This window comes from Oxyura jamaicensis, chromosome 1, assembly GCF_011077185.1.
Source record: "Oxyura jamaicensis isolate SHBP4307 breed ruddy duck chromosome 1, BPBGC_Ojam_1.0, whole genome shotgun sequence".
NCBI lineage: Eukaryota > Metazoa > Chordata > Aves > Anseriformes > Anatidae > Oxyura > Oxyura jamaicensis.
This window is the reverse complement of record NC_048893.1, coordinates 58662746-58685987: the sequence shown is the minus strand read 5'-3', so window position 1 is coordinate 58685987 and position 23242 is coordinate 58662746. Positions and strand designations below refer to the sequence as shown.

The window sequence follows — 23242 nt, the reverse complement described above, 5'->3', positions numbered from 1 at the left end:
ACACAAATGCTAAGATACTGAAAGAAATATCTAAATTTGCAATTAAAATCATGTTCAATAGGCAGATGATTTTCAGGAAAAAATTGTCAGTGTACTACAAGGGAACTTTTGCAATGAACTCAATGTGTCAAGTGCTTTCCATACCAAACTGCCTTACTCCATTACCCGTGTACCAGATGAAGTAAGAAAAGCTTCGAGAAGCAGCACACACATTTAATGTATGTAGTACCCCTACACAGAACTTAACACTAAGCACACAGCTTTAAGTGAACTGTTGAAAAGATCCTCTTCTCGCTGTTGAAGGACTGAAGGGTTTGAAATCCACTTGTCATTTTTCAAAAGTGTTAGCAGATTTAGGAATACTATAGAAAAGATGCCTATCTGTAGTTGGGATCCTTACAGGTAAGCGGTAATGCTCTGGAAACATGTATTACCCACTTACCTATACCATTAAGGATCAGAATTGCACAGATGCTGATAATATACCAATATATCAGCCATTCCGGTATGAGATAACACACCTCAATAGTTAGAAGAGAAACAATAATGGACGCAGTGATGCAAAAATCTTCTATGCATTTTACCAGGAAAAGTTTACAGGATTTAAGAGAGACACCAAAGACGCAATGTTAAGTGGTAAAGCCAAGTCATTACTTAATTTTTTTTTTTTTTTTTTTTAAATCATGCATATATCAAGAAGCTTTTCCGTGATAATTTCTCTCCAGTTCAAACAGATGCTTCAGAATTCAGGGCTGGAAGTGCAAGCACCTTACACAACCACTTCTCAACAACACGAGTGAGCAAGCAGGAAGTAAACAGACCTCATGGGAAAAGCCATTTGCCTGGCATCCCCCCAAAAAAGTCTTCTCAATTAGCAAACGTGGCAAGAAGAACAGAAACCTCAAGGGAGAGTTTTTATTTCATCAAGCCCTTCCAAAGAAAACAGCAAACTCCCAATTTTAGATCACTCTACTGTATCAACCCACAAACTACGTGGTCAAACATAATTTAAAGGCCCTGGCTAAAATAAAAGCCTTTCTTACACAGCTGTGTGGCTTATCAGCCTGCTGTCATCTCTCTAAGCATTATAAACATCAGTTGGGGAGCTGTGTATGGTTTGTAAGGAAATTATATGTCCTCAAACATAAACTCCCTCTGTGGATTTTAAGAGAAGGGACAGCTACCATTTATATTGCCCTCCTACACCTTCTCTGAATAGGCAAGAATAAATGAAGGTAACCGCTATGTTTATGATATGTGGCCCTGTAAATGGCACTATAACTATTTTTGAGCAACCTTTCTTGTTCCTTCGGGATTAAGTTGTTTATAACAGCTTTCACAGTTTAAAAATACTTTGCATACTGTCTTTATCTCTCGCACATCTTCTCTAGCTGCTTGGACACCGTATCTTGAACCTATTTGCCTTCCCTCCTGCACCTAACCTTTTCAGATACCACAACTTCTGTTTGCTAACTTCAACTATGCATAAGCAGTCTCACAATAGCATGGGGAAGCCATGTATAACCAAGAATAATGCATGTAATACTGCTGTGGATGTCATTCTGGAATACACTATAAGTCATGGTTTCACTCCTTCCAGATACCTCTCCCTGAAAATTCCTACACAGCATCACTCAGCAAGATGTGGGTGTTACACATGCATATATGCTACAAATCTAAGAAAAAGCACGTTTCCTAGATTAAATGTCTACTCCAAAGTTGCAGAAGATTATCAAAAATATTTTTTTAAGAGAATGACCTTAAGGAAATAGCCACCAGTTAGGGCAATCTGAGGAACCACGTCAGCTCAGCAGCTTAAGAATGGACTGGAGAACTGCTCAACAGTTACACGCTGGTTGAATTTAAGCTGCAAAGCCAAGATACAGCAGTTTTCACTAGACACAGCCAGTTATCTTGTGGGATCTTAAATTCACAGGTCTCAAAACAGGTTTCTAACTGACAAATTTCTTCCCAGGTTTTTACTATTTCAGATCAGGCATTTATACTACCAAAATGCATGTGTAACTGTATTTTTACTAGGTATCATGTATTTACAGATACTGTATACATACATGTATATATAAACGAGTGTGTATGGGTGTTTGGTTTAAGATCAGTATGAGAAAAGTGCAAGTATTGCATGAAGCATATCACACACGCAATTCTTAAATTCAGTGGTAAATATTTAGATCTGAGAAACATGAGAAAAACAGCTACAAGACCACCCTGAGCTCACAAAGACACGGTAGTCTGAGACACAGCTACTTCTAAGTTATTTCAGCTAGATTCCACTCAGCTTCCTGACAACTGGTATATTAGACTTAATGCTTCTTCAGTCCTCCTCGGTTTCATGGATGCAAACACACGTGCTCACAGAAAACACTAAAACAATTTCATTCATACTGGTCTTACTCAGCAGTACAAGTTACTCCAGATTGTTTACGAATTGAATGTGAATATGTACGATATGGACCAAATCAAGAAATACAACATTTGTAAATGGTTGCTAATCCCCAGGAAAGCTAGAAGGACAAGACTACTTTCCCTTCCACTGAAAGCAGCCAGGCACTTTAACGATAAACCTCATGAGATGCGTTACTACAAACGCTTTATGCTCTTCCATAAATACAACAGCACTAACATGTAACCTTTTCATGGAGGTGGGCGTTACTGGCAGCAGACAAAAGCATAAGCCTCCCAAAACATTGAGTTGCCCGTAATCAATCAGCATTTCTATCTTGGACCTGCTACCTAATTCCCTTGTACGGATGGACTAAACACACTGATCTGTGAAGAAGTTAATGGAGTCCTAATCTCAGAGGTCCCTGAATAATTTCTGCAGAAGTCACAGCTTGCACATGTGACGGTTCTGTGAAGAGCAGTGTGTACCCAATGCTAACCCACCTGAAACAATTTCGGTGTATTTTCAAAGCCTTCAGCTAGGCTCCTGAACACAACTCTTAAATTCACCTACTTATATTCAACCTTTTTTCTTAAGCTGTCAGTAGGAATGAATTAAAAGCTTTAGAATGAAAAAGGATTTACAGCAGTGGTGGGTGCAGGTACATTGCTTAACGTCCTCTAAACGTGGTCGGGAAAAAAGAGGTCAATGAGTTGACAGCATTTGCCAACAGTGATTCAGAGCAGTTATAACTAAAAACCAATGTTGAAGTGCAGTAGAAGGCTTTCCTGACACCAGGGGCTTCCACCATGATGTGTTTAGTGACATTCAAGATTGATAGATATGAAGTATAGAAAGGAGGAAAAACAACCCTAACTACAAAAACAATAAGCTTTAAATTAGCTACCACTACTCCGGAAAAGAGATTTTGAAGTATCATCCACTATGATTTCAAAATGTCAACTTAGTGCTCAGCAGAAATTAATGAGACAAAACAAAATACTAAAAGGTCACTGGGAAAGCTATAGGGACCAAGCACAGAAATATGTTATGCCACACTGTAGGCAAACTGTGATCTCATCTTAAATGCTGCATGCAATTGTAACTACCACTCCCCCAAAAAGAAAAGAGAAATTGAAGTGTCACAGGGAAGATTAAGTGAAATTCTTCAGAATGGAAGAAAGACAACCAAAGCAAGACTGAGAATGAGGCTTCTGAAATTCCTGGGAGAGACACAATGAGTTTAAAAAACAGTTATGATATTTGAAAATAAAGGGTTTTAAAAAATCTGAAGTTGACCTGCATAAATTTAAGAGCAAAACAGAAGTATTCACCCCCCTCCCCCAACTAAACACGATTCAATCGTGGATCTCACTGCCATGGGTTGACAGATTCCATAGAGCATAGCCAGATTAAAAAAACAAATACCCAGAAAATGCTACATTCACTCCGCATTCAGTTGCGGGAAGCTAGAACAAGTCATCACAGAAAGGATTACTAGGAGCATGCTCTGTTTCCTTAGCTCTGAGTAAGCACTGGGTTAAAGGGACCTTTGCTGCCAAACAGCAGACAGAGGAACAGAGCAGAAATAAATTTAATTATCTGCAATGTGGACAAGGCACACAAAACAATACCAAATATGAAAGATTATAGGATCATTGTCAAAACAGGTAGTATTTTTTAAACTGACCACTATGGCAATTTCCTTTGATTCTCAATGTGTGGAATCACCGTATTGCTGGCATCGCATTTTCTCCTCCAAGACCTATTTGCTGAAATTATTTTGATCCATTAAAATCACAGGAATATAAATCCGAGAACAAACAAATCACCACCTTACTGTAAGAAATTTGCAGTTGATTGATGGATGTTACCTTTCTCCTCATGTGATCAAGCTAGGTCTGAAAGCTCTTGCTGACGTGTTTTACCTAAACACTCGCTGGAAAACTTGTCCCACAACTTCCATGACAGTGCCATCAGTCATTTCAACACGGTGAACCTTTATACGGTCTGATACGTACTCCAAGAATTTGCATGACTTCAGAGCGTGCTATTCTATGTGACGTATTGCAACAGGAGTTGCAGCCCTCACTTCAGACAAAGAAGACACAAAAAAGTTTAAGTCACAGATGCAAAGCATACCTTTAAAGATCCATCATCAGTTCTAACTGACAATCAAGTCATTTTTCTTTAATTTCAGCAGAAATGTAGAGGAACCGGGACTTGTCTTGTTTTTTTCTAAACCGGCAGTCCTTCACATCAGTCGTTTTGTCAGGCACATCAATGCACATTAAAGTATTTTGATGTTGGGAGTTGAGCTTTTGAATATTTTTCCTGAAATGCATTACTATGTACAGTACTGGAGACTTTCACTGACTTCAGTTTAAAGGAGGATGGTTTCCTAAACATGCTCTTTTTGAAGACCATATTTTTGTTCTGTTCTCTCTTTTGTTGCTCTTTTTGTTCTATTTGCATCTTTATCTGCCATGCCCTTTTCAAGTCTGTCTTTTCCTCCTCTAAGCTCTCAGAGCACAGCCCTGTTCAATCACACCATCAAGACATCTTTCTCCACCCACTTCTCAGATTCTTACAGTTTCTACATTTTCTGCCAACTGTGAATAAAATAAAGGGCATCATCAATAAAATAAATTTTAAAAAGTTAGAAAAAGCCATGAAATAGTTATCTTATTTCCCTTCAGACTGTGTTTTTCCCCACCCATTACTTTTCTTGGTCAAGTGCTGCACTGAGCTTGAAGCCAGGTATAAACATCCTGAGGAGCCCTCAGGTGTCATTATGGCAAGATATTCAATCTCTACTTCACAGTTTCCTGGGGAGGCCATATATTGGTTCTAAAACATCCACAGAAGGAAATCCAGAAGGGAAATAACCTATCAGCAAGTTTTACTAGTTATTAAGCACCTACAAGTAAAAAAGATTAATAGCTCTGCTGCATATAGCTTGTAGAGCAAGATATCCAACAAGCATTTCTGAACGTGGTAGAAATTCAAGGGGAAAACCAAAGTGAACAAACAAAGCAGTTCAGCTGGCCAACAGTAAGGGAGCTCAGCCCAATGGGTCCAGTTCAGACGATGCCATCTTCACCACAGCAGGCAGGAGATCAATAGGATCTCCTTGGAATAACAGTCAAAAATCTGTGCCAGCATTTCACTCAGCGGAGAGCAGCCCTTAAAGGTCACAGCCAGAAACTGCACAAACACAACTGCTGAGGTATTGCTGTCCACCTTGCTCTCTCTCATCACAATTTGAAATAAAAAAAAAAAGTGTTCCTATAGCAAGGAAGTGAGCAAGAACCTCTAAAACAGCTGTGGATATCAGCTTCTATAGTACCGCATTGAATTATTAAGAAGTTTCCACTGCTACCCAAGTGTCAGTTTAACTCCAGCTGCTTCACCAACTCCTTGCACACTACCAACAGTTGCCAGTGTGCAAAACATGCTTGAGAGGAGCCCCATCACAAGTAATACTGGCCAGTGCCACCTGAGCTTTGGCACGATACGCACACCAAAAAAATAATTCTATTATACAACCCAGTATTCCAAGCAGATTAAACCTTTGGCGTAACAGAGTCAATAGGGGAAGAAAGAGGTCTCTACGACTCTCTCTGGTCCTTTTTCTCTGGTCCTCTCCCAGCTTTATTTCCAGAGCACCATTAATTGTGGCAGCACACATTTCTGTGGAACTGTGCATGCAGTAGAGGAGTTTACCCTGTGATTTCTTCCCCTTCCCTTGCCTCTGCATGAGAATTCAAATTATTGTTTTTAAGTTGCTCTACAGTTAGTTACTCTTCTATGTTAAATACCTTATATGAAACTCACAGACTGGTGCCTACTGTGCCTATTTCCACTTAGCGGAATTCACACTTACCTGGCCCAAATGCCCTTCCATTACAGGATTTCTATTTTCTATAACACAGACAAGAATTGAGTCACACCTCCACTGTTTCTAGAACATGTTAATTAGACCGTTTTTTGACGTTTTCACCTGAAAACATATTTTCCAAAGCTTCAGAGCGGAGTGCTTTCTGAACCATCCCCAGCTGGACAATATCCTTCCTGAATGGTTGACCTGAATGGTAGGTACCAGACAACAGACACTACCTAGTTAATAAAACATCTCGGCTTTCATTCATACATTTAATGATTCCCAGCCGCAACACCACACAGTGAGCACAGCAAACTCTTCCTCTTCCTGACGCATCTCCCTGCTGCCCAAAGTCAGTTTTCCACTATAGTTTTTGCCATGATATCAATACAGCTGACACTAACATCTAGACAAATCAACTTACACTCTAAATATAATGTGTAATAAATAAGTGTTAAATAGAATTTCGGTGGGAAGCTTCATACTAGTGAACAAAATCCAGTACACTGTATTAGTGCCTGTTCTAGGGCATCTTTAAACAAATGAGTTTAATTAGTTTTTTAATCTAAAGCAGATACCTAATCACAACAGATACCTTCGCGGTGTACACTTTTAATAACTCAGCTCCCACAGGCACATTACTCCCAATTCCCAACAACATGTCTGCAATTCAGAAAGTCACTTCACATCTCTTTCACTCTGTCAGACATAGAAAGCAACATCTCTGGCACATTTAGAACACCCTAAACACCTCAAGTTCACCAGGTAGTACAGTGTATTTATTATGCATTGGTCTGTGTTGTTGTTTTTGTTTGGTTTTGTTTTTTGATAGTTCATAACAAAATTGTAATAATGCCATTCAAATAACTGCACAGAATACTGCCTGTAAGATTATTAATGCTACCTAAGGATTCATCTAGAAGTAAAATATATATGAAGTATCTGGTGAAACTGCAATAGTAGACCCTTCCATAACCATAAAATGAGAGGTTACAACCTGAATATTAAATATGAAATACAAATATTTAAACTATAAAGCTGGTTTAAAAAAATAATAGTGTAAAAGTTAAATCTAAAAACTGAATGATCCTGTCCCCACAGGAGAAGAAAAGGAGTATATTCTCAGCAATACGTTTCATATTATCAAAACCCCAGTCTCAGTAAGCGAAAAGTATGTGTGATAGCTTTCATTAAACATATTAACACTTGTTTCTCATGACAAATATGAAATACGATAGTGCCACCAAACACCTGCATGAAACTTCTTCCCTTTCTCCCACACCATTTTGTTCTGTTCAGGGAATGAAATCAATTAACTAAGGATTTAAAGGGAAAAAATCCTCCTTCCTTTGTTATTAGAGACCTAAAATCCCCCAAACTACCACTAAATATGTTTACTATTCTTGACCCCACTGTAATGCCAAGATTCAAGCATGGTCCACTTCTCCTCTAGTATGTTAAGCCAATCAACCAAGTCTCATTTCCTCTCTTCCCCCTTCCCTCGTATCCTGTTCTGATCCAGGTTTACAAAAGCAGAGCATTTTAACAACATTCTCCCATCTCCCCCATTCCTTCAAAAAGCAAACTTTGATTTCATTTCTAAGAAACAACATACAAGAAACAGATGTCATCATCAAGAGAAAGATCAAGTTCACTATAATGGACTAGACCTTTGCACAGATGACAGTTTCCAAAAGCTTTCAGTTGGCTAAGAATGAGCATGGTGTCATTTCAAGCATTTCACAGGTAAATTACATCGCCTGGAATGTTAATCTCATCATAAACTTCAGTGTATATAAAGTGAAGTAAACATTTTTGCATTTAACTGAGCAAAACTTATGCCTTTAAGATGCTAAACCTCTAAAAAGAGTCACTGGTTATCAAATGCCATTAGTATGCTAACATTTGATCTTGTGGGTCACATAAGTTGATGATATGGAAAAGAATGATGTTTCGCTGCCTGAAAGATCAGGATCTGTATGTATTACTCAAGGTTGGTAGAAACATTTATAAAAGGATAAGATAATATTATTTTTCTATCAAACAGGCCTACTTCTTGTCTGAGAAATCTCAGAACATCTATCTTTAGTTTCATGCCTGCTCTACAGAAATCAGAGTAATTGATGAAATGCAGTTCCCAGTATCAAGCTTGTGCCACAGTTTCCTTACGATGAGACACAAACTTTCACACACGTACTTACATCTTTCTCAGATGCGAGTCACATACCAATATTCCCATAACACAGCTATGAGAACATGCAGGAGCAAAGAAAAAATAACAAGTATATGAGAGTGTGAATACTCAGCAGAGCATCACTTCACAGCAAAGAGTGTAGGAGGTGTTTTCTGTAGTGGAGGTACTAATAAAGTCCATCTAAAACATCCATAGGAAAAAAAAAAAATATATATATATATATATAATATGAAAAACTAATGAAACTTGGCATTCCAATACTTGTAGTTTTCTTTAAAAAGTCAGCAAATTCATACTTGTGTAGTGCACTATTTAAAGGCCATGAGCCTGCTGGGCTCTCTTTTTTTTTCCCTCCTCCTTTCCCTGCAAGAGATTAGGAAACTGAGAACTTGTCAGTCCCAAATCTGGTTTGTATAAATCAAGCTTAATTAGAGCCTGAGTCTCTTGCAGTCAGCATCATGGAAGATCTTTGCGTGCCCATTTCTCTCAGTATGTCAAAGACCACTACACTGCCAGACAGGACTAGATTGAGAAATACACCTATTGTTGATCTTCAAATAATTATGGTAGAGAACCCAGGTAGACTAATGGTGTGAATAAACTTAAGTATAAATAAGATTGTATTTAAATATATACTTGTGGAAGTTTTTCCTGCATCAGTTCTTTGTGTTAATGCCAAAATCCACTACTGAAGCTAACAATGCCAATCCACAAAAGGTCTAAAACTTTTACACCATTATGGAGGGATCTATTGGGAAAGGTGTTTTTCAATGAGAATTTATTCCTGCAAAAAGTCATCCTACATTTTAAGTACCACTGAGTACTGTCACATTGATTAGTTGTGTTCAGATTTTTTTTATATTCCACCCCAGAGATGTTTTAGAATTTTTAATGCTTCACATCCACGTGATACTTAAATCATAATTAAAGAAACCACATGGGTGATACTTCCAGCTCCATACAAGACTAGAAAAACAGTCTCTCATAAGTGACCTGCAATGTGCACAGCCTCAAATGACTGACTTCTATTAGCTTCTCTCTGATGATGCTTCCTCTCCCCAAGATACTGTTCCATCATTAAGAAAACAAAAAGAAATAACACTGAGTTCAGTGTAATTTGGCTTTTAAAAGTTTACCAAAACAAAAATAAAAATGTACCCATTTACTTTGTAATGAGAAACATGCTGGCTTGTATTTTTTTTTTCAAAAATATTTCAGTGTTCTTTTCTGTTCCTGATCCTTCACACCACCACAGCATTCAGGAAGACTCCTGCATCTTCTGGTGTAAAATGAATTTGTTTGCCTCTGCTCAGCATCCCCCAAACAGGGCTGAGTGACACTGATGGGCTACCATGCTGTTTGTTGATTCCTCTGCTGGTTCTTATGCTCTGAAAGGCAATAAAACAGGCCCTACATTGTTCGTTTAACTCTTCCGCTAACAGGAAAACTGCCAGCAGCCAGCAAGTTCACACTCAAAAAAACCTTTGGAAAACTCTGCTGGAATTGATGAATGTGCTCGCTACAAAATATTTTGTCTTCAGTACTGACAAACAGCATTTTCAAACCTTGTCTCACACATGGTAATGTTCAATCGGGCAAAAACACAAATGTTTTCACTACCTAGTTAATGCTGAAGCCCACGGACTGGAATCTCACTCACCGTCAGCAGCAGCAACTCCAGCAGGCAGGCAGCACGGCAGATCACAGTAACTTCCTAGGTTGGTTGCAGGCAGGTGCTGACATGTACCATCTCACAGTGTGCCACACAGACCTGAACTCCCAGGGTTTTCCTGGACACCATTGCTTGCCAAACTAAGACCTGAGCCATTTGCTGCCTTGCAGACCAGCACAGCTTGCTAGACTGGCACACACTTACAGTAAGGGCCTGACCTGCACATGCAGTAACACGGATGTACCTACATACATGGTCCATACAATGTGTTTTTCTACTGCATATAGCACACAGTGACGTGAGAGCACCAAAAATGCAATAGTTAGAGGCTGAGCTGGTGCCCCGGCCCCACAGAGCCCCTGAGGAGGCCAAGGGCCACCAGGCAGGGCCGAGCCCAGGGCTGCGTGGGGACAGGCTGCAAAATGGCAGCCGGGAAGGGAACCAAAGCACTCACACAGTAAGTAAGCCTGGTGCTAGGGAAAGTGCCAAAGCTGGCTCTAAAATGGAAAGCATCAATTCTGAAGAAGAACGCATGGTCCTAGTAAAATACATCAGCAAAACGAGTACCCCTCTGGACTCGTCAGCTATAAAAGTGAAAAGTCGTTATCTAGACGAATTATGGAGCTTGAACTTTCTATACATAATATAATACGACTAAGGACCAAGAAGACATTTTAACTCAATCATTCATATGATACTTCTTTAAAAAAATAACTCTCTACTCTCAGAGATGAAACAACTACTTAAAACTACAGAGATCTGCTTTCCTTCCAGAAGATGAAACAACCACAAAAAGCAACATAGTCCTATAAAAATTACTAGTAAGTGACTGTGTTGAAATGCAGAAGAAGTTGGTGTCAAAATGAAGGTTTCCCAATAGCAGAGGCTATTTAAGAACAAACAAGTTCTAATGCAGTTGCTCCTTAACAAATTAATTTTGGAGTCAAGTAGAGCTGAGGTGCTATTCTGCCAGTGGCAGCTGTGCTTTGGAAGGTTCCTGAGCCTCCCTTTCATGCCCAGATGCTCATTTCTGTCTCCAGAGGTGTCTTTTCAGTTGTTTGCATGACTCTGCTCCACACAGGGTTTCAAGAACTATCTCATTTACAAGGCAGAAAGCAAAACAAAACACTAAAAATATTCCAGTGAAGTACTGTTTTAAAAACGCAGCACATATTATAGCCATCCAAAAAGCTGAAATGACAAGCTAAGAGAATTAACAGCAATATCTTAAATTGGATTTTCCTCTGCATGGTATAATAACATAGAACCACAGCTTCTTGAGAGGGAAAATCATTCGTGTCTGGCAAGAGACAGTGCTCCTTTCTTCCTCCTCTCTCTTTTTCCAAGTCTTCCCTTCCCCACCCATGTCTAATGAGTTCTATTCTCCTCCTTAAGAGCTTGGAAGAAGTACACAGAGCACAAAAACAACAAAAGCTGGAATTATTACTTTTTTTCCCCGTTTTTTCAGTAGAAGGCAAGATGGAGCTCCCTGTGACATTGACTCCAAGACAGCGACAGAGACAAAGACAACAGAATTTATGGGGAAAAAATAAAATGTGCATTGGGGAAAGTAGGGAAGGGAATGTTGATACGTTTGTTAAAAAATAATGAAAAAATCCCATAAACAATTTTCTTCCAAGATGGAAAAAAATGGAAGAAAATGATTTAAAGGCTACTATACTGGACAAAAAAAAAAAAAAAAAAAAAAGTTAATGTATTTGTGAAATGAAACCTCTTGGTCTTGTGCCTCTATTTGAACAGTTAGGTATTACAACCATTCAACACTCCAGGCAAACAACATAAAAAACTGCCATGAAGTGAGGCTGAGCAGCTTTTTACTCTATTATTGTGTTTTCTGACTTGATACACTTAATACCTACTATAATGTGTAAAAACAGAAGAAAATCTGGTGGTTTTACTAATTTAAAATAGAAATTGATCGCTTCACAAACAGCCCAATTACCAAAGCAGGATTTTTGCTTAGAAATTTGTCATTTTCCATATACACCAACAGAGAATACCATGAGGAGGTCTGGAACTTTTTTTGCATGGAAAAGAGGCTACTGATAGGACTGTCAGGCTACATAATTACAAGCCAGGCTACTAATGCAAATACACAGCCACTGAATAATTGCTGTGTGAGCACAAGTGTTTAATGAAAAAGATCTTATACCTACCATGTTCTATTTCATCTTCTTAAATAAACTGATGGATGAAAAAAATCCTGCACATTGAGAAAAAATGTTCCCACAAAAGACAACAAACAGGAGTTTAACCATAATACATGCAAGATTTCACTAGAGTAAATAACATAACATTTGTCTCAGATATTCTTTCATAAAAGAAGCCAAAAAGAAAAAAGAAACAAATGCTCTTTTTGAATACATAGGTTTCAAACTGAACTTCTTTCAATACCTTAGCAATAACAGCTGCAGTTTAAATGTTCTTTTGACCTGCAAACACAGGATAAAGTTATTCCCTTGACTTAACAGCTTCACCTTCAACCTATTTGAAGCAGCAAGGAATCCAATCCCAAAATTTAGGAAGGGTGCAGTGATGTTAGTTTTCTCACATCTGCAGCAACAACTTGGGAAGGAAGCATCAATGAGTTCATGACCTTAAAAATTTCCAGGTAAGAACTATTCCAAAACTAGCCTGATAAAAATACTACAGGTTATAAACATCCTACAACCTGTAGTAAAAATACTACAGGTTGTAAACATCCCATTGCCCACTATTCAAATTCTCTCTTTCTGTCAGACTATGCTCACACTCCTTCACATTACAAGGAAAGAAACGCATAATGTAGACATTACAGTATTAGACTGGTATCAGATCACTGGATGATGTAGTACAAAAGGTGAGCACACCAGGAAAACAACTTGAGGCAGAAGTCCCAATTAAATTTTCAGAGTTTGCACAGCAAAACCACAAACTGTTTATTTTCATCATCAAAAAATATATAAAAGGTTGAAGACCATCTCATTTGAAGTCTTCCCTCATCTCCCAAGAATTTAAGAAGCACAACACAAAGAAAACCCCATGTACTAGTGCTTTACCAGTCCTGGATGCCTGAGCTTGTGTGCGCATTCTACATGAACACCTGCTGTTTTGGATAGTTGCTTTGACTGCTTAAGACAAACTGTGTTTAATATGATTTGTGCTTTTCACCTACGCCCTTCAAATAACTCCATCCACAAGGATGGATCTTAAACACCCAGAAGAATTCCAACAGCTACTGTTTTAATTAGTTCATTACTTGTATTCTACACACACAATTCTCATTGGTTCTCACTCCCCCAAAACTAAAAGAAGCATATCTCAAAATTTAAAAAACGAAAATAGGAGCTGAAGTATTCAGTTAAATCAAAACATTTGTCTTCCTAAAGCAAATTAACTCTTGCACCTGCATTTGGAAGTACATTTTTCTGCTTTTAAAAACATCTAGAAAGTTACTTAGCATCAAGCGCACCAGTTTTCGATTTGACCTCTAAGGTTCATGCTATTTAGGAATAAGGAAAAGTAACACACAACATTTCTGAAGTATCTTATCTAAATGACACAGATGTTCGCACCAAACGTGATACAACTGAAGGTTGCATTCTGTTCTTCAAGGATGCATTTTACTTCCAAATATAACATAATGCAGCCACTCAAACTGCCAATGCAATCTCACACAGAAAGTAGCATGCTTTGGCTCATTCAGGAAATGAAAAAAACAACCAAACAAACAACAAAAAAAAAAACAACCAAGTTATTTTCATGAATCTGAAAGAATCTCTTTAGCAGTAAGATTTCTAGAAATATCTCCACCTGATCTCAATAATGACATTTACAGAAAGTAAACAGGAGTAGTAAATACTAAGGATTCATAAGAATTAATACTGCTGCACAGAAAGCATGGTCAGTTTTGTTTCTATGCTAGTTTCTAATGCTCCCAGGATTTTAAGAAGATTATACTTTCAAGTGACACTGTCTACTTGGAATCCAGTCAATTTAAAAAGAAGCAAAATGGATTTACATTCATTTTGCATTCCTCAGCTATCCTAATCCTTCCGACAATTTTTACAGCTTGAAGAACCTGGCTGTGGTAGAAGCTGCAAAGTAACTGCTCACAGAAGCAAACAAAGTAAACAGACAAATGCAATTTATTTTCTTTGAACTTCTGTGCTTGTACTAAGACTGGATAAAATATTTCATGACGAAAAGTTGATTATGATGATTTATATGTATTTTCTTTCCTACTAAGTTACTATAAAAAGCACATGCACTCAAGAAAGACAAAGGAAACTTTTTTTTTAAGGGAGGGGGGTGTCCAGAGTGGAACAAATTACGTCTCTTAAAAAAATTGAACGTCAGTGACTGGAAGCCCAAATCTGTTTCATCTTTCAACATAAGGACAGGAAGTAAGGTCACTGACAGCTCCTAATTGAAACCATCTTCAAACCAGACTTCTGATCTAGATCAGGATTTTGTTCTGTGACATGTAATTTCTATCCCAATTTATCACAGGAGTTAGTCCCAATTCAGCACTAGCTCCAGCTCTAAACACAGGCATCCACAAGGCAAGTTACCTAACCAGAACCTGTCCAGCTGACACAACCGTCTTCCTTCTATTTGGAAAGTAACCTGATGTTAACCCAGAGGATCTGCTACATAAATACTTGGAGCTTTGTTTTGAAATAACACTGAGCTAAATCACGCCTCATGGCTTTGTGGTTGAGGGCAGCGCTCCCCAAAATCCGCACGCATGTGGCGGAGTTCGTTTACAACAGAATTACAAACCACAGAAAAAGGTGGGAGACTCAACATCTAATCTGGTTTACACCCAGCTGGAAGGGGTGCAAACAGTCTTTGCAGTATCAAACAATTGCCAATAGGCGAGGAAAGAACTTCTATAAAGAGGACATCTACAAACTAGCTCCATACATTTTTGGCAGGGAAGCAAACAAAAGCAGATCCTTCTTCTCACATACAAAGCGATACCAGTTTGATTTTCTTATTTGGTATAGAAGTGCTCAATAGGAAATGCAGTCCCCAAAGGTTTGAATTAAATATAAATAACCTGGAAACAAAAATTGCAAATTGTACCAATACTGCTTAAGGAAAAAAATCTCTTTACCTGTGTAATCTACCTGTCCTACGTGGCCATTTATTTTCAGCTGCATTTACAGTTCTCAAGTGTGTCTCGACAGGCACCTGACAGTTTCCCACTCACCTGTCCAGAATCTCTCCCTTCCCTACAGACATGGAGAAATCCTACATTTTGTACCTTGTGAACAAGTTCCCAGCTTGCTCAACTGGGATATTTCATAGGAACACCAACAAAGTGTTCTGAGCACTAATACAGCCCCTCGTCTCTTCCCATCCTACTTGTTAGATACATAGCTACTAACAATTCAGTTGATGAATAAAGCTCAAAGATGCAGAATCACAACCACACCGTTTACCTGTCCTCTCACTAAAAATTTGTGCAGCATTATAAAATGCATGCAACTGAACTTGCATCCTCTGGTAAAGCAGAGACTAAATCAAAAAAAATTAAAAACCAAGAAATAGAGATGTTAATGGCCCTTCAGAAACCCTAAATGGAAATCACTTGCACCTATTATTTTCTGTTAATATTATCCCTTGTTAAATACATTTTTTTTTACTACTGTTTTCATAAAATGTACACTGCATAAAATAAATGCAGCACATGAAAAATATACTCACATCTATTTTTTTTCCTTGCTACAGTGACTATCCTTAGTAATAAGGACTGCAAAATATTCTTTGCTGTAGGTACAAAAAGAAAAATTTACAAAACTGTTTGAGCTAAAACCAATAATTCAAAAGCTCAAAGGTGTCATAACTAAGGCTGCCTATTAAAACTTGATTCAGCTTTTCTCTGCAGAAACATTATGACACAGTACTTAACTGCATGACCACAGGTCAATTCTTCACGTGAACAGCAGGCCAGCCTTCAGCAATGAACAGATACCATAGCACATCTGCAGATATTATTTGTAGGATCTCACGAAAACAGAGCTGCAAAATACTTCAGGAGGTCATCTAATCCATCCTTCCCCACCACGGTGGAATCAACGGTGCAATCCACTTCTGTTATGTCATTATTTAATCCATTGCTGCAAGATTATGTTACTGCTCCAAACCACGTATTTCAGGGTTTTGTTATCCCCACTGTTAGAAGGCCAGGAGTTAGAAAACCCACATCTCCTTCACTGCCACGTCCGTCTTTTGCTCCGTTTCTTACACCGTCATAAAGCACTGCTCATTACACTTGCCTTTGTGTCCATCTTTTATATATTTAATACAGCCCTGCCCACCTATTTTTCATTCCAGCCCAAGCAACCCCGTGCTGCCCCGACCTGATCCTCTGAGAGCCAACGTCTCCCTGGCATGCCAGCAAGAGACAGGAGAGCGACTAACACAAGCTAATGAGAGCATGAAGATAATACCCCGAGTGCTCTCGCAGTCTAGCACCTCTGTCATCCTGCCGAATCACAACCTGCTGGGGATCCACCATCAGCACCACATCCCCTCCTGCAGACCTGCTGTACAGCCTGCTCCTCGTCCTACATCCTCATCCTACTGCCATCCTTCAGCCCCTTCAGCGTGATACTACCGTGTACTTTCCTTACTGAAAAGTATCTGGATTTTCAGGCTCTTCTTTCACTGTTTCCAGCATTCACTCCACCCTTTACTCGTTGGTAATGATTAATGTCAATTTTGGCCTCTTACCTCTATTTCATACCGCAAGACCAGACGCACTGCTCTGACCAGATGGCTAGAACCAAACCAAAATTATACACAGGAAATTCATAGAAGAGAAGCCTCTCTAAATCAGACAGGGGAATGGAAGAAGGCAAAAAGGATTAGAAAACAGTTTATGCATGAAACACAAGCAGGTAGGGGATGTAAGTTGGAATTGCTAAAAACTGGAACTGAGCAACAAGTATCAGAAACCATGATTTTTTTCTTAAAGACTTGATTTAAAATAATCAAAATACTACTAAACTTTAGTACATCATAGTTCTTCCAACCTACACAGCTTGTCAACTCACACTAAAAAATGCTTTAATGCAGTAAATGTCAATAAATACTGGCACCTGTTGCTTTACTTTGCTTACAAGAAGTATTCCTTAAAATAGTTCTCTGAGAAATCCAGTTAGGCAGACTGGTTTATCATCCACAGGATCTTTATTGTTCTGAAGACAAAAGTCTTTCGCTTCCTGACGAACTTTGCTGTTGTGCTCACTGTTATTATATCTGAACATTTCATAGTCATTTCTCATCTGATTTTCAAAGTATTTCTAATAAATTAATTTTAGAAATGGTCAAATTCTGAGTGCCAGACTTAAAGCACTAATGAATATTTAAAATTACGCACACGACATCTATTCAACAGCTTCCCTTGACTACTTTTGCAGCTGCAAGCACTCAGCATTTCTGCAACACAGATCCCACAGGTCTCACGTCCAGTAAATGAGGAACACACAGCTAGTGACCACCTGCGGGAAGCTTGCTTTAAGCAACTTGCTCACGTCACGCCAGAGCTCTGCAACAGCAACGCAGGTCAACTGTCTAGGATAGCATTTCCCTACATTAACAGTGGGACCTTTATTCACAAGCCTCAAACAACTTCCCTGTTGCCTCCACCTCTTTCATTCCACACCTTCAGACATCTGCTGCAAGAGCAGCAAGTCTTATAGAAAGCTTCATTTGCTATCCAACACCCACTTCTCCCCAAAGCAGGATCAGTTTTGTACGTTGAACATGATGAGGGTATTGTCTGCATGCAGATAATTGTATGCAGGCGTGCAGATTGCTGTATTATCTATATGGACGTACATTTTATAATCATGGGATTACTGTGCCCATAAGTTATGGGTACAGAAGGAGAAATTTAAAATTGCCCAGGCTATTGTAGCTGCAGTACTTCCAACACGGATTTTTGCCTCTGCAGTCTTTATGTGCTGCTACAACTCTGCGTAGGAAGTTTTCCAGTTTTTAAAAGACTCCGAAAAACAATTCTGTCACGGGGTGACAGATGCACTTTCATTAAAGATTCAAGGAGTAGCAGACTATCACACTCCTGGCTGAGAAGAGGAAAGCTAAAGCTCTCTGAAGTCTTAGGTTCTTGCCAAATTCTTGCCAAAGTGTCCCAGAGCAGCCAGCACACACTCCTCTGTACCTCAATTTCAAGATTGGTGCCTTCAGCTACATCTCTTCCACTTTTGTCCCAGTCCTGTATCTTCACCACTTCTGACTCCTTTCCATACCACTTGCCACTTTTGGAGCAGTTTTTCTCCTTTTTTAAGCCAAGTTGATCTGTTTCCCAGCCTAATCACCCCATCACCAGGTTGCACTGATTGTTCCTTCTGGAAAGGACTTCTGTGTTGCAATTTCCCTCATCCACAGACCTATTTCCCACTCCTGCCCACCCAGCCTTCTTGATCTGCCAGCTCCAGTCTCTCCTCCCCTCCTACTCCCACACCTCCCAGGCTCCCACACACATCCCAGCCACCAGCAGAACAGACCAGAGAAGATCCAGAGATCCTTCTCTTACTACTACTGCTCAACTGAATAACACACAGCCTCCTTCCAAAAGCCATCTCTCCTTTTTCCCCCCTTGGGTCTGATGCAACAAGGACACACACACCCCTGCCCAACACTGCACCATCAGGCAGATGTCCAAGTTCCCCAAAGGGTATATAGGATATACCTGAGTTTTAGCAGACAAAAAAAAAAAAGGAAAAAAAAAAAAAAGCATCATTTCTTCTGCCACGATGCGTGCCTAAATTTGGTTGTTACAAGCTTTTGAAAAAAGTCACTTTCAAAGCAGCAGCAGAGAAAACATCCCCTTCAGAGCCATCACAATATGCCAAAGTTTAACTGCATGCTCCAAAGCATAAGGGTATTAAAGTTGTGCAGAAAAGAAGCTGGCAGAACTCAAAGCAGAAACTATTGTTTCCTTCTTGCCTCAACATCAGAAGTAGCTGAACTCTTTCAACTGACATTTTGGAAAAAAAAAAAAAAATCAGCCCATAGCAAAATGCATAATTTATAGCAAGTTTGATTGGAATTGCTAAGTCTGTTCTCAACTGTGCAGCAAAACAGTAACGCTTCTTACAAGCATCTTACAACAACTTGCGGCTTTGGTATAAGCTAGCACAGTGAGCCCAGTCCCCCATTTCACAGGATTTATTCTGTGCATTGCACATACAATTACACTGATGTCATCAGTGACGTGAGTCCTGGTGGTCAGTTGGATCTCTTCCTCTCTCATGTCCTAGGAAGAAGACACCACTAATCCACCACTCTTGTGAACCTTAGCCTTCTTGTGCCCTTAGCCTTCCAAAACAGACATCTCCAAGAACATCCACCAACAGCTGAAAACAGCACAAATGGGAAGTGGGGAATTGTTAATCACATTTGTTGCTGAGTTCACGTGCATTTAGCAACCACTGAAGAAAAGCACAGAAACATAAGACTTTTGAAGAGATGCAATGACACCGCATCATGCAACTGCAGAGTGCAGAAGCCACCACACTGGTAAGGATGCCATGAAAGCATGGTTCTTCTGCACTCGCCAGAAATATAAGAAACTAAGTCTGCGTTGTTCATAATGCTACCACGACTTGACTTTGGGTCTCCAAGACAAAACTTAAAAGACAACTTGTGCTGCTTCCACGGGGTTTTTTACTTACAGAGAGGTTCCCACGCCACACTGTGTTAATAACTCTCATGCAATTAGTGTTGTTCATACCGTATGCCACACTGGTCAAGGCTGGAGACACACCAGGCAGTTAAGGACATCACCCGTAACAACTCTTACGCAATTAGCGTTATTCACACTACACACCACAATGGGCAAGGCTGGAGGCACACTGGCATTTAAGGACATCACCCATAAACAGACTTTCAAGTGAAGGAAAGCCATGGCTCCCACAGCCAGAGTGTGACTGTGTTATTAAGAAGCCTGTTCTGCTTCACTTCTCCCCCAGGTAACTCCCCCTGCAAACACACACCCTCTGAATTGAGAAACAAGATTTGGGTTGTCAGTCTGCCGCTACTGCAGCCACCAGCTTCCCCAGACCTCTCGGAAGAGATCTGTGCTGCAGAAAGAAGCACTGCTCTTTGATGTGCCCAGCTCCCAAAATCTATTACAGCAGGTAGGTCACTGCTGTTAAAGCCTACTTTGTTAGAAGCGTGCTCTTTTTCAAGTAACCAAGCCTGCCTGCGAAACCTAAGACCTCGCTCGGCAGAAATGAGCTGCCACTCACAAAGCAGACACCACCGCACAAAAAGCTGCACTGTCCACTCGCTTGTTTAGCATTCTGACTTCTTGAAAGAACATGCAAACAAAACACACATTTCCTCTGGCAAGGCTACAAGCGTAGCTTGTAGACACAAGGCTGACATAAATAAAGCAAGCACAGCACAGACAGCAGGCTTAAAGGGAATCCTCCAGCCATATGGGTCTGCTGCGAAAATGAACTGGAAGTAAGCTTGACAAGCTCAACCGGCCACTAGAGACATGGTGCCAGCTCAAGCAGCTGTGACACCCTCATGCAATTAAGTTGAGCAAACAGTATCCTGCAACTGTCCCACGAGGCAGTTATATCTGATTCCTTGCCTGACCTCCACAACCCGTCTTCAGTCCTTGAGTCTCCGAGGAAACGCAGCGGAGACTTTTTAGAGTCTGTGGGAGAGAGGGGAGCGGCGTGCCAGAAAACAGCACAGCAAAGTGAGATAGATCCTCCTGATCATCCACACCGAGTTAGAGATTGTGCAATGACGCAAAAAGGGAAAAACACAGCCCAAGCTGAGTGGTAAGACATTTGCAGAGCCTGCCCAAAGCCCGTGTTCAACAAGGTGCTTGAATACATACGTACCTGCCCTTCAGCATACTAGCAGCCTATCTGCATACTGAGAGTTCACCATCTGCTTAATTGTGGAAGCTGAAGCCCTGATTCAGCAACATGTGACTTCAGTGGGAGCTGGATCAGGCATTCCAAAATCCAAGTCGATTTATTACTTAATTTCCTTAAGTACCGATGCTTGCTTCGCTATTTCAACGGCGAGCAAGTGTCCTTAATAGCCATTTCACTCTTCTGCTGTGCGCCTCTTCGGCGTAACTCTAAGCTGCAGGAGCTCGCTCTGTTACCGAACTGGTTAAGAGACCAAATGGCACCGAGTAGCAAATGAGCTGTGCTGAAAAGAAACTCTCAGGGAGTTTTAAGCCTGCTGACCAGCATACATCACTTATACCTCATACCACCACTATGCCATCAAAACTTTCCAAGGCTAAAGAAGAGACCAGGATGCAGCTTGTGTCCTAATTTTGTGAAGATGATGGGCCCTACACAGACAGATCAGACTCCTGCCACGCTTTTAATAAACGTCTCATTCTAACTGAAAAAGGAACAAAACATATTTGTTCTCTGCAACCTGTGGTCTTGAAATCTGCGTGATCAATGGGCCATTTAACCCATCTATGAAAAGCATCCTGTGAATGGGAAGTTTGGTCTCACTGCGCTAAAATTCATTATGTGTGATTGCATGTCTCATGGAAAAAGGGAAAGCGGAGGGCTCACAAATCAGAACAGCTCGACAGCTCCTGCCCTAGCCCAAGGAGGAGAGCATTGCTCTGGGAGAGATCCATTGTCTCCGCGTGCTCTCTTGCAGCAACCCAAACACTGGCTGAGTTGCATCACATTACCATTGCTGTTTTTAAGTTACACAAGAACACACCACATTCACACGAGTTTACAGAGATCCGCTGCGACTTAAGTCGCAGAACTTCTAAGACCCATTCAGCATTAGGCAAACAATTAAACAAAAGCCTTCAGTGACTTACTATGAAGCTCTAGATAAAAAGAAGCCTGGCCATTCCATTAACCTCTGGGAGGCATAAAAACCAAGCAAATCTCCACCTTACGAGCACGACCCTTTGCCATCTCCTTTGCTTTGAGTGGATGGTTTTCAGGTACAAAGAGACTCCTGGAGATAACTACACGTCACCAACTTCCACGCTGCATCCAGCCGATGACCTGCAGCACCTCCCGCGGCCCCAACGCGCTGCCTTCCCCGCACGGCTAGCTAGCACGCCAGCCGCTTTATGGGGCAGAGGTAAGCCCTAGACGTGAAGACGGGCACGCTGAGGACGGGCACGCTTCCTATCGCTGCTCGAGGCTCCCCGCTACGTTCCCCCCGGCTCAGAGTCACCGGCCCACGGCACGGTTAACGCGGGGTGTCAGGGCTCCTTGCCGCTATGTAGGTGTGGGTACGGGGGCATGACTTGTGCCTGGTACCCCCCGAAGGGAAGACCCACACCGGCAGCAGAAGGGTGCCCGCGACACGCCAGTTGTTTCATTTAAAGCAAACCCAGGACTGAAGACGAAGCCCTGTGGGGGCACAACCACCGTGGGTACCAAGCCTGCTGCCGAGCCGCGGCCGAACTGCGATGCCGGAGACAAGGGGGCAGAGCGGGGGGGGGACAAAACAACAACAAAAGGGGCCGCCGATCCCCGGCGGTGCCCAGGCGCCTCCCGGGCCGGGCCGTGCGGGGCCGCGCAGGACGGTGCGGGGCGGCAGCGCCGCGGCCCCCCCACGCCCGGGGGTCTCCCCACGGCCCCGCGGGACCCCCGCAAGCCCCCCGCGGCATCGGCGGCGCGCGTGTACGCGCGTCCCCGCGCGGAGGCGGCGAACAATGCGCGTCCCCCCGCGCCGGGCGGGCATTGTTAGCGGCGGGGCGCCCCCCCCCCGCACCTGCCACGTTCCCGTGTCGTCCCCCCGCCTCCCCGGCTTTGTTCCCCCCTCACCTGCGGCGGGCGAGCCCCGCAGCGCCGGCACGGCGAGCAGCAGCGGCAGCAGGGCGGGCAGCGCCGCGGCCAAGCGCGGCGTCCGCTCCATGGCGCGGCGTCAGGTCATCGCGGCGCCCCGCGGGCACGGCGGGCTGCGCTGCTCTTCCTCCTCCTCCTCCTCCTCCTCCTCCTCCCGGGCGCATCCGGGTGGGAGGCGGCCCCCGGCCGCCCGCCCGCAGCTCTCCCGGAGCGCGCCCCCGCCGCAGGCCGCCCCGCCACC

At 41.6% G+C, this 23242-nt stretch overlaps 1 protein-coding gene across 3 annotated transcripts in view; it reads right to left on the bottom strand.

The window, feature by feature from the left end:
• The window catches only part of KIAA1549 (KIAA1549 ortholog), a 139078-nt gene extending 115836 nt beyond the window's left edge, over nt 1–23242 (bottom strand). For 2 of the 3 annotated variants that reach the window (XM_035342381.1, XM_035342375.1), the window contains exons 1-2: nt 23133–23242; nt 22981–23095 (exon numbers count right to left, since the gene is read on the bottom strand). In XM_035342381.1, coding sequence (XP_035198272.1) covers nt 22981–23071 — 91 coding nt within the window. In that variant the 5' untranslated portion in view covers nt 23072–23095; nt 23133–23242. Of the gene's footprint in view, nt 1–22980; nt 23096–23126 lie in introns of all 3 variants that reach the window. The other variant, XM_035342360.1, reaches the window with a different exon arrangement.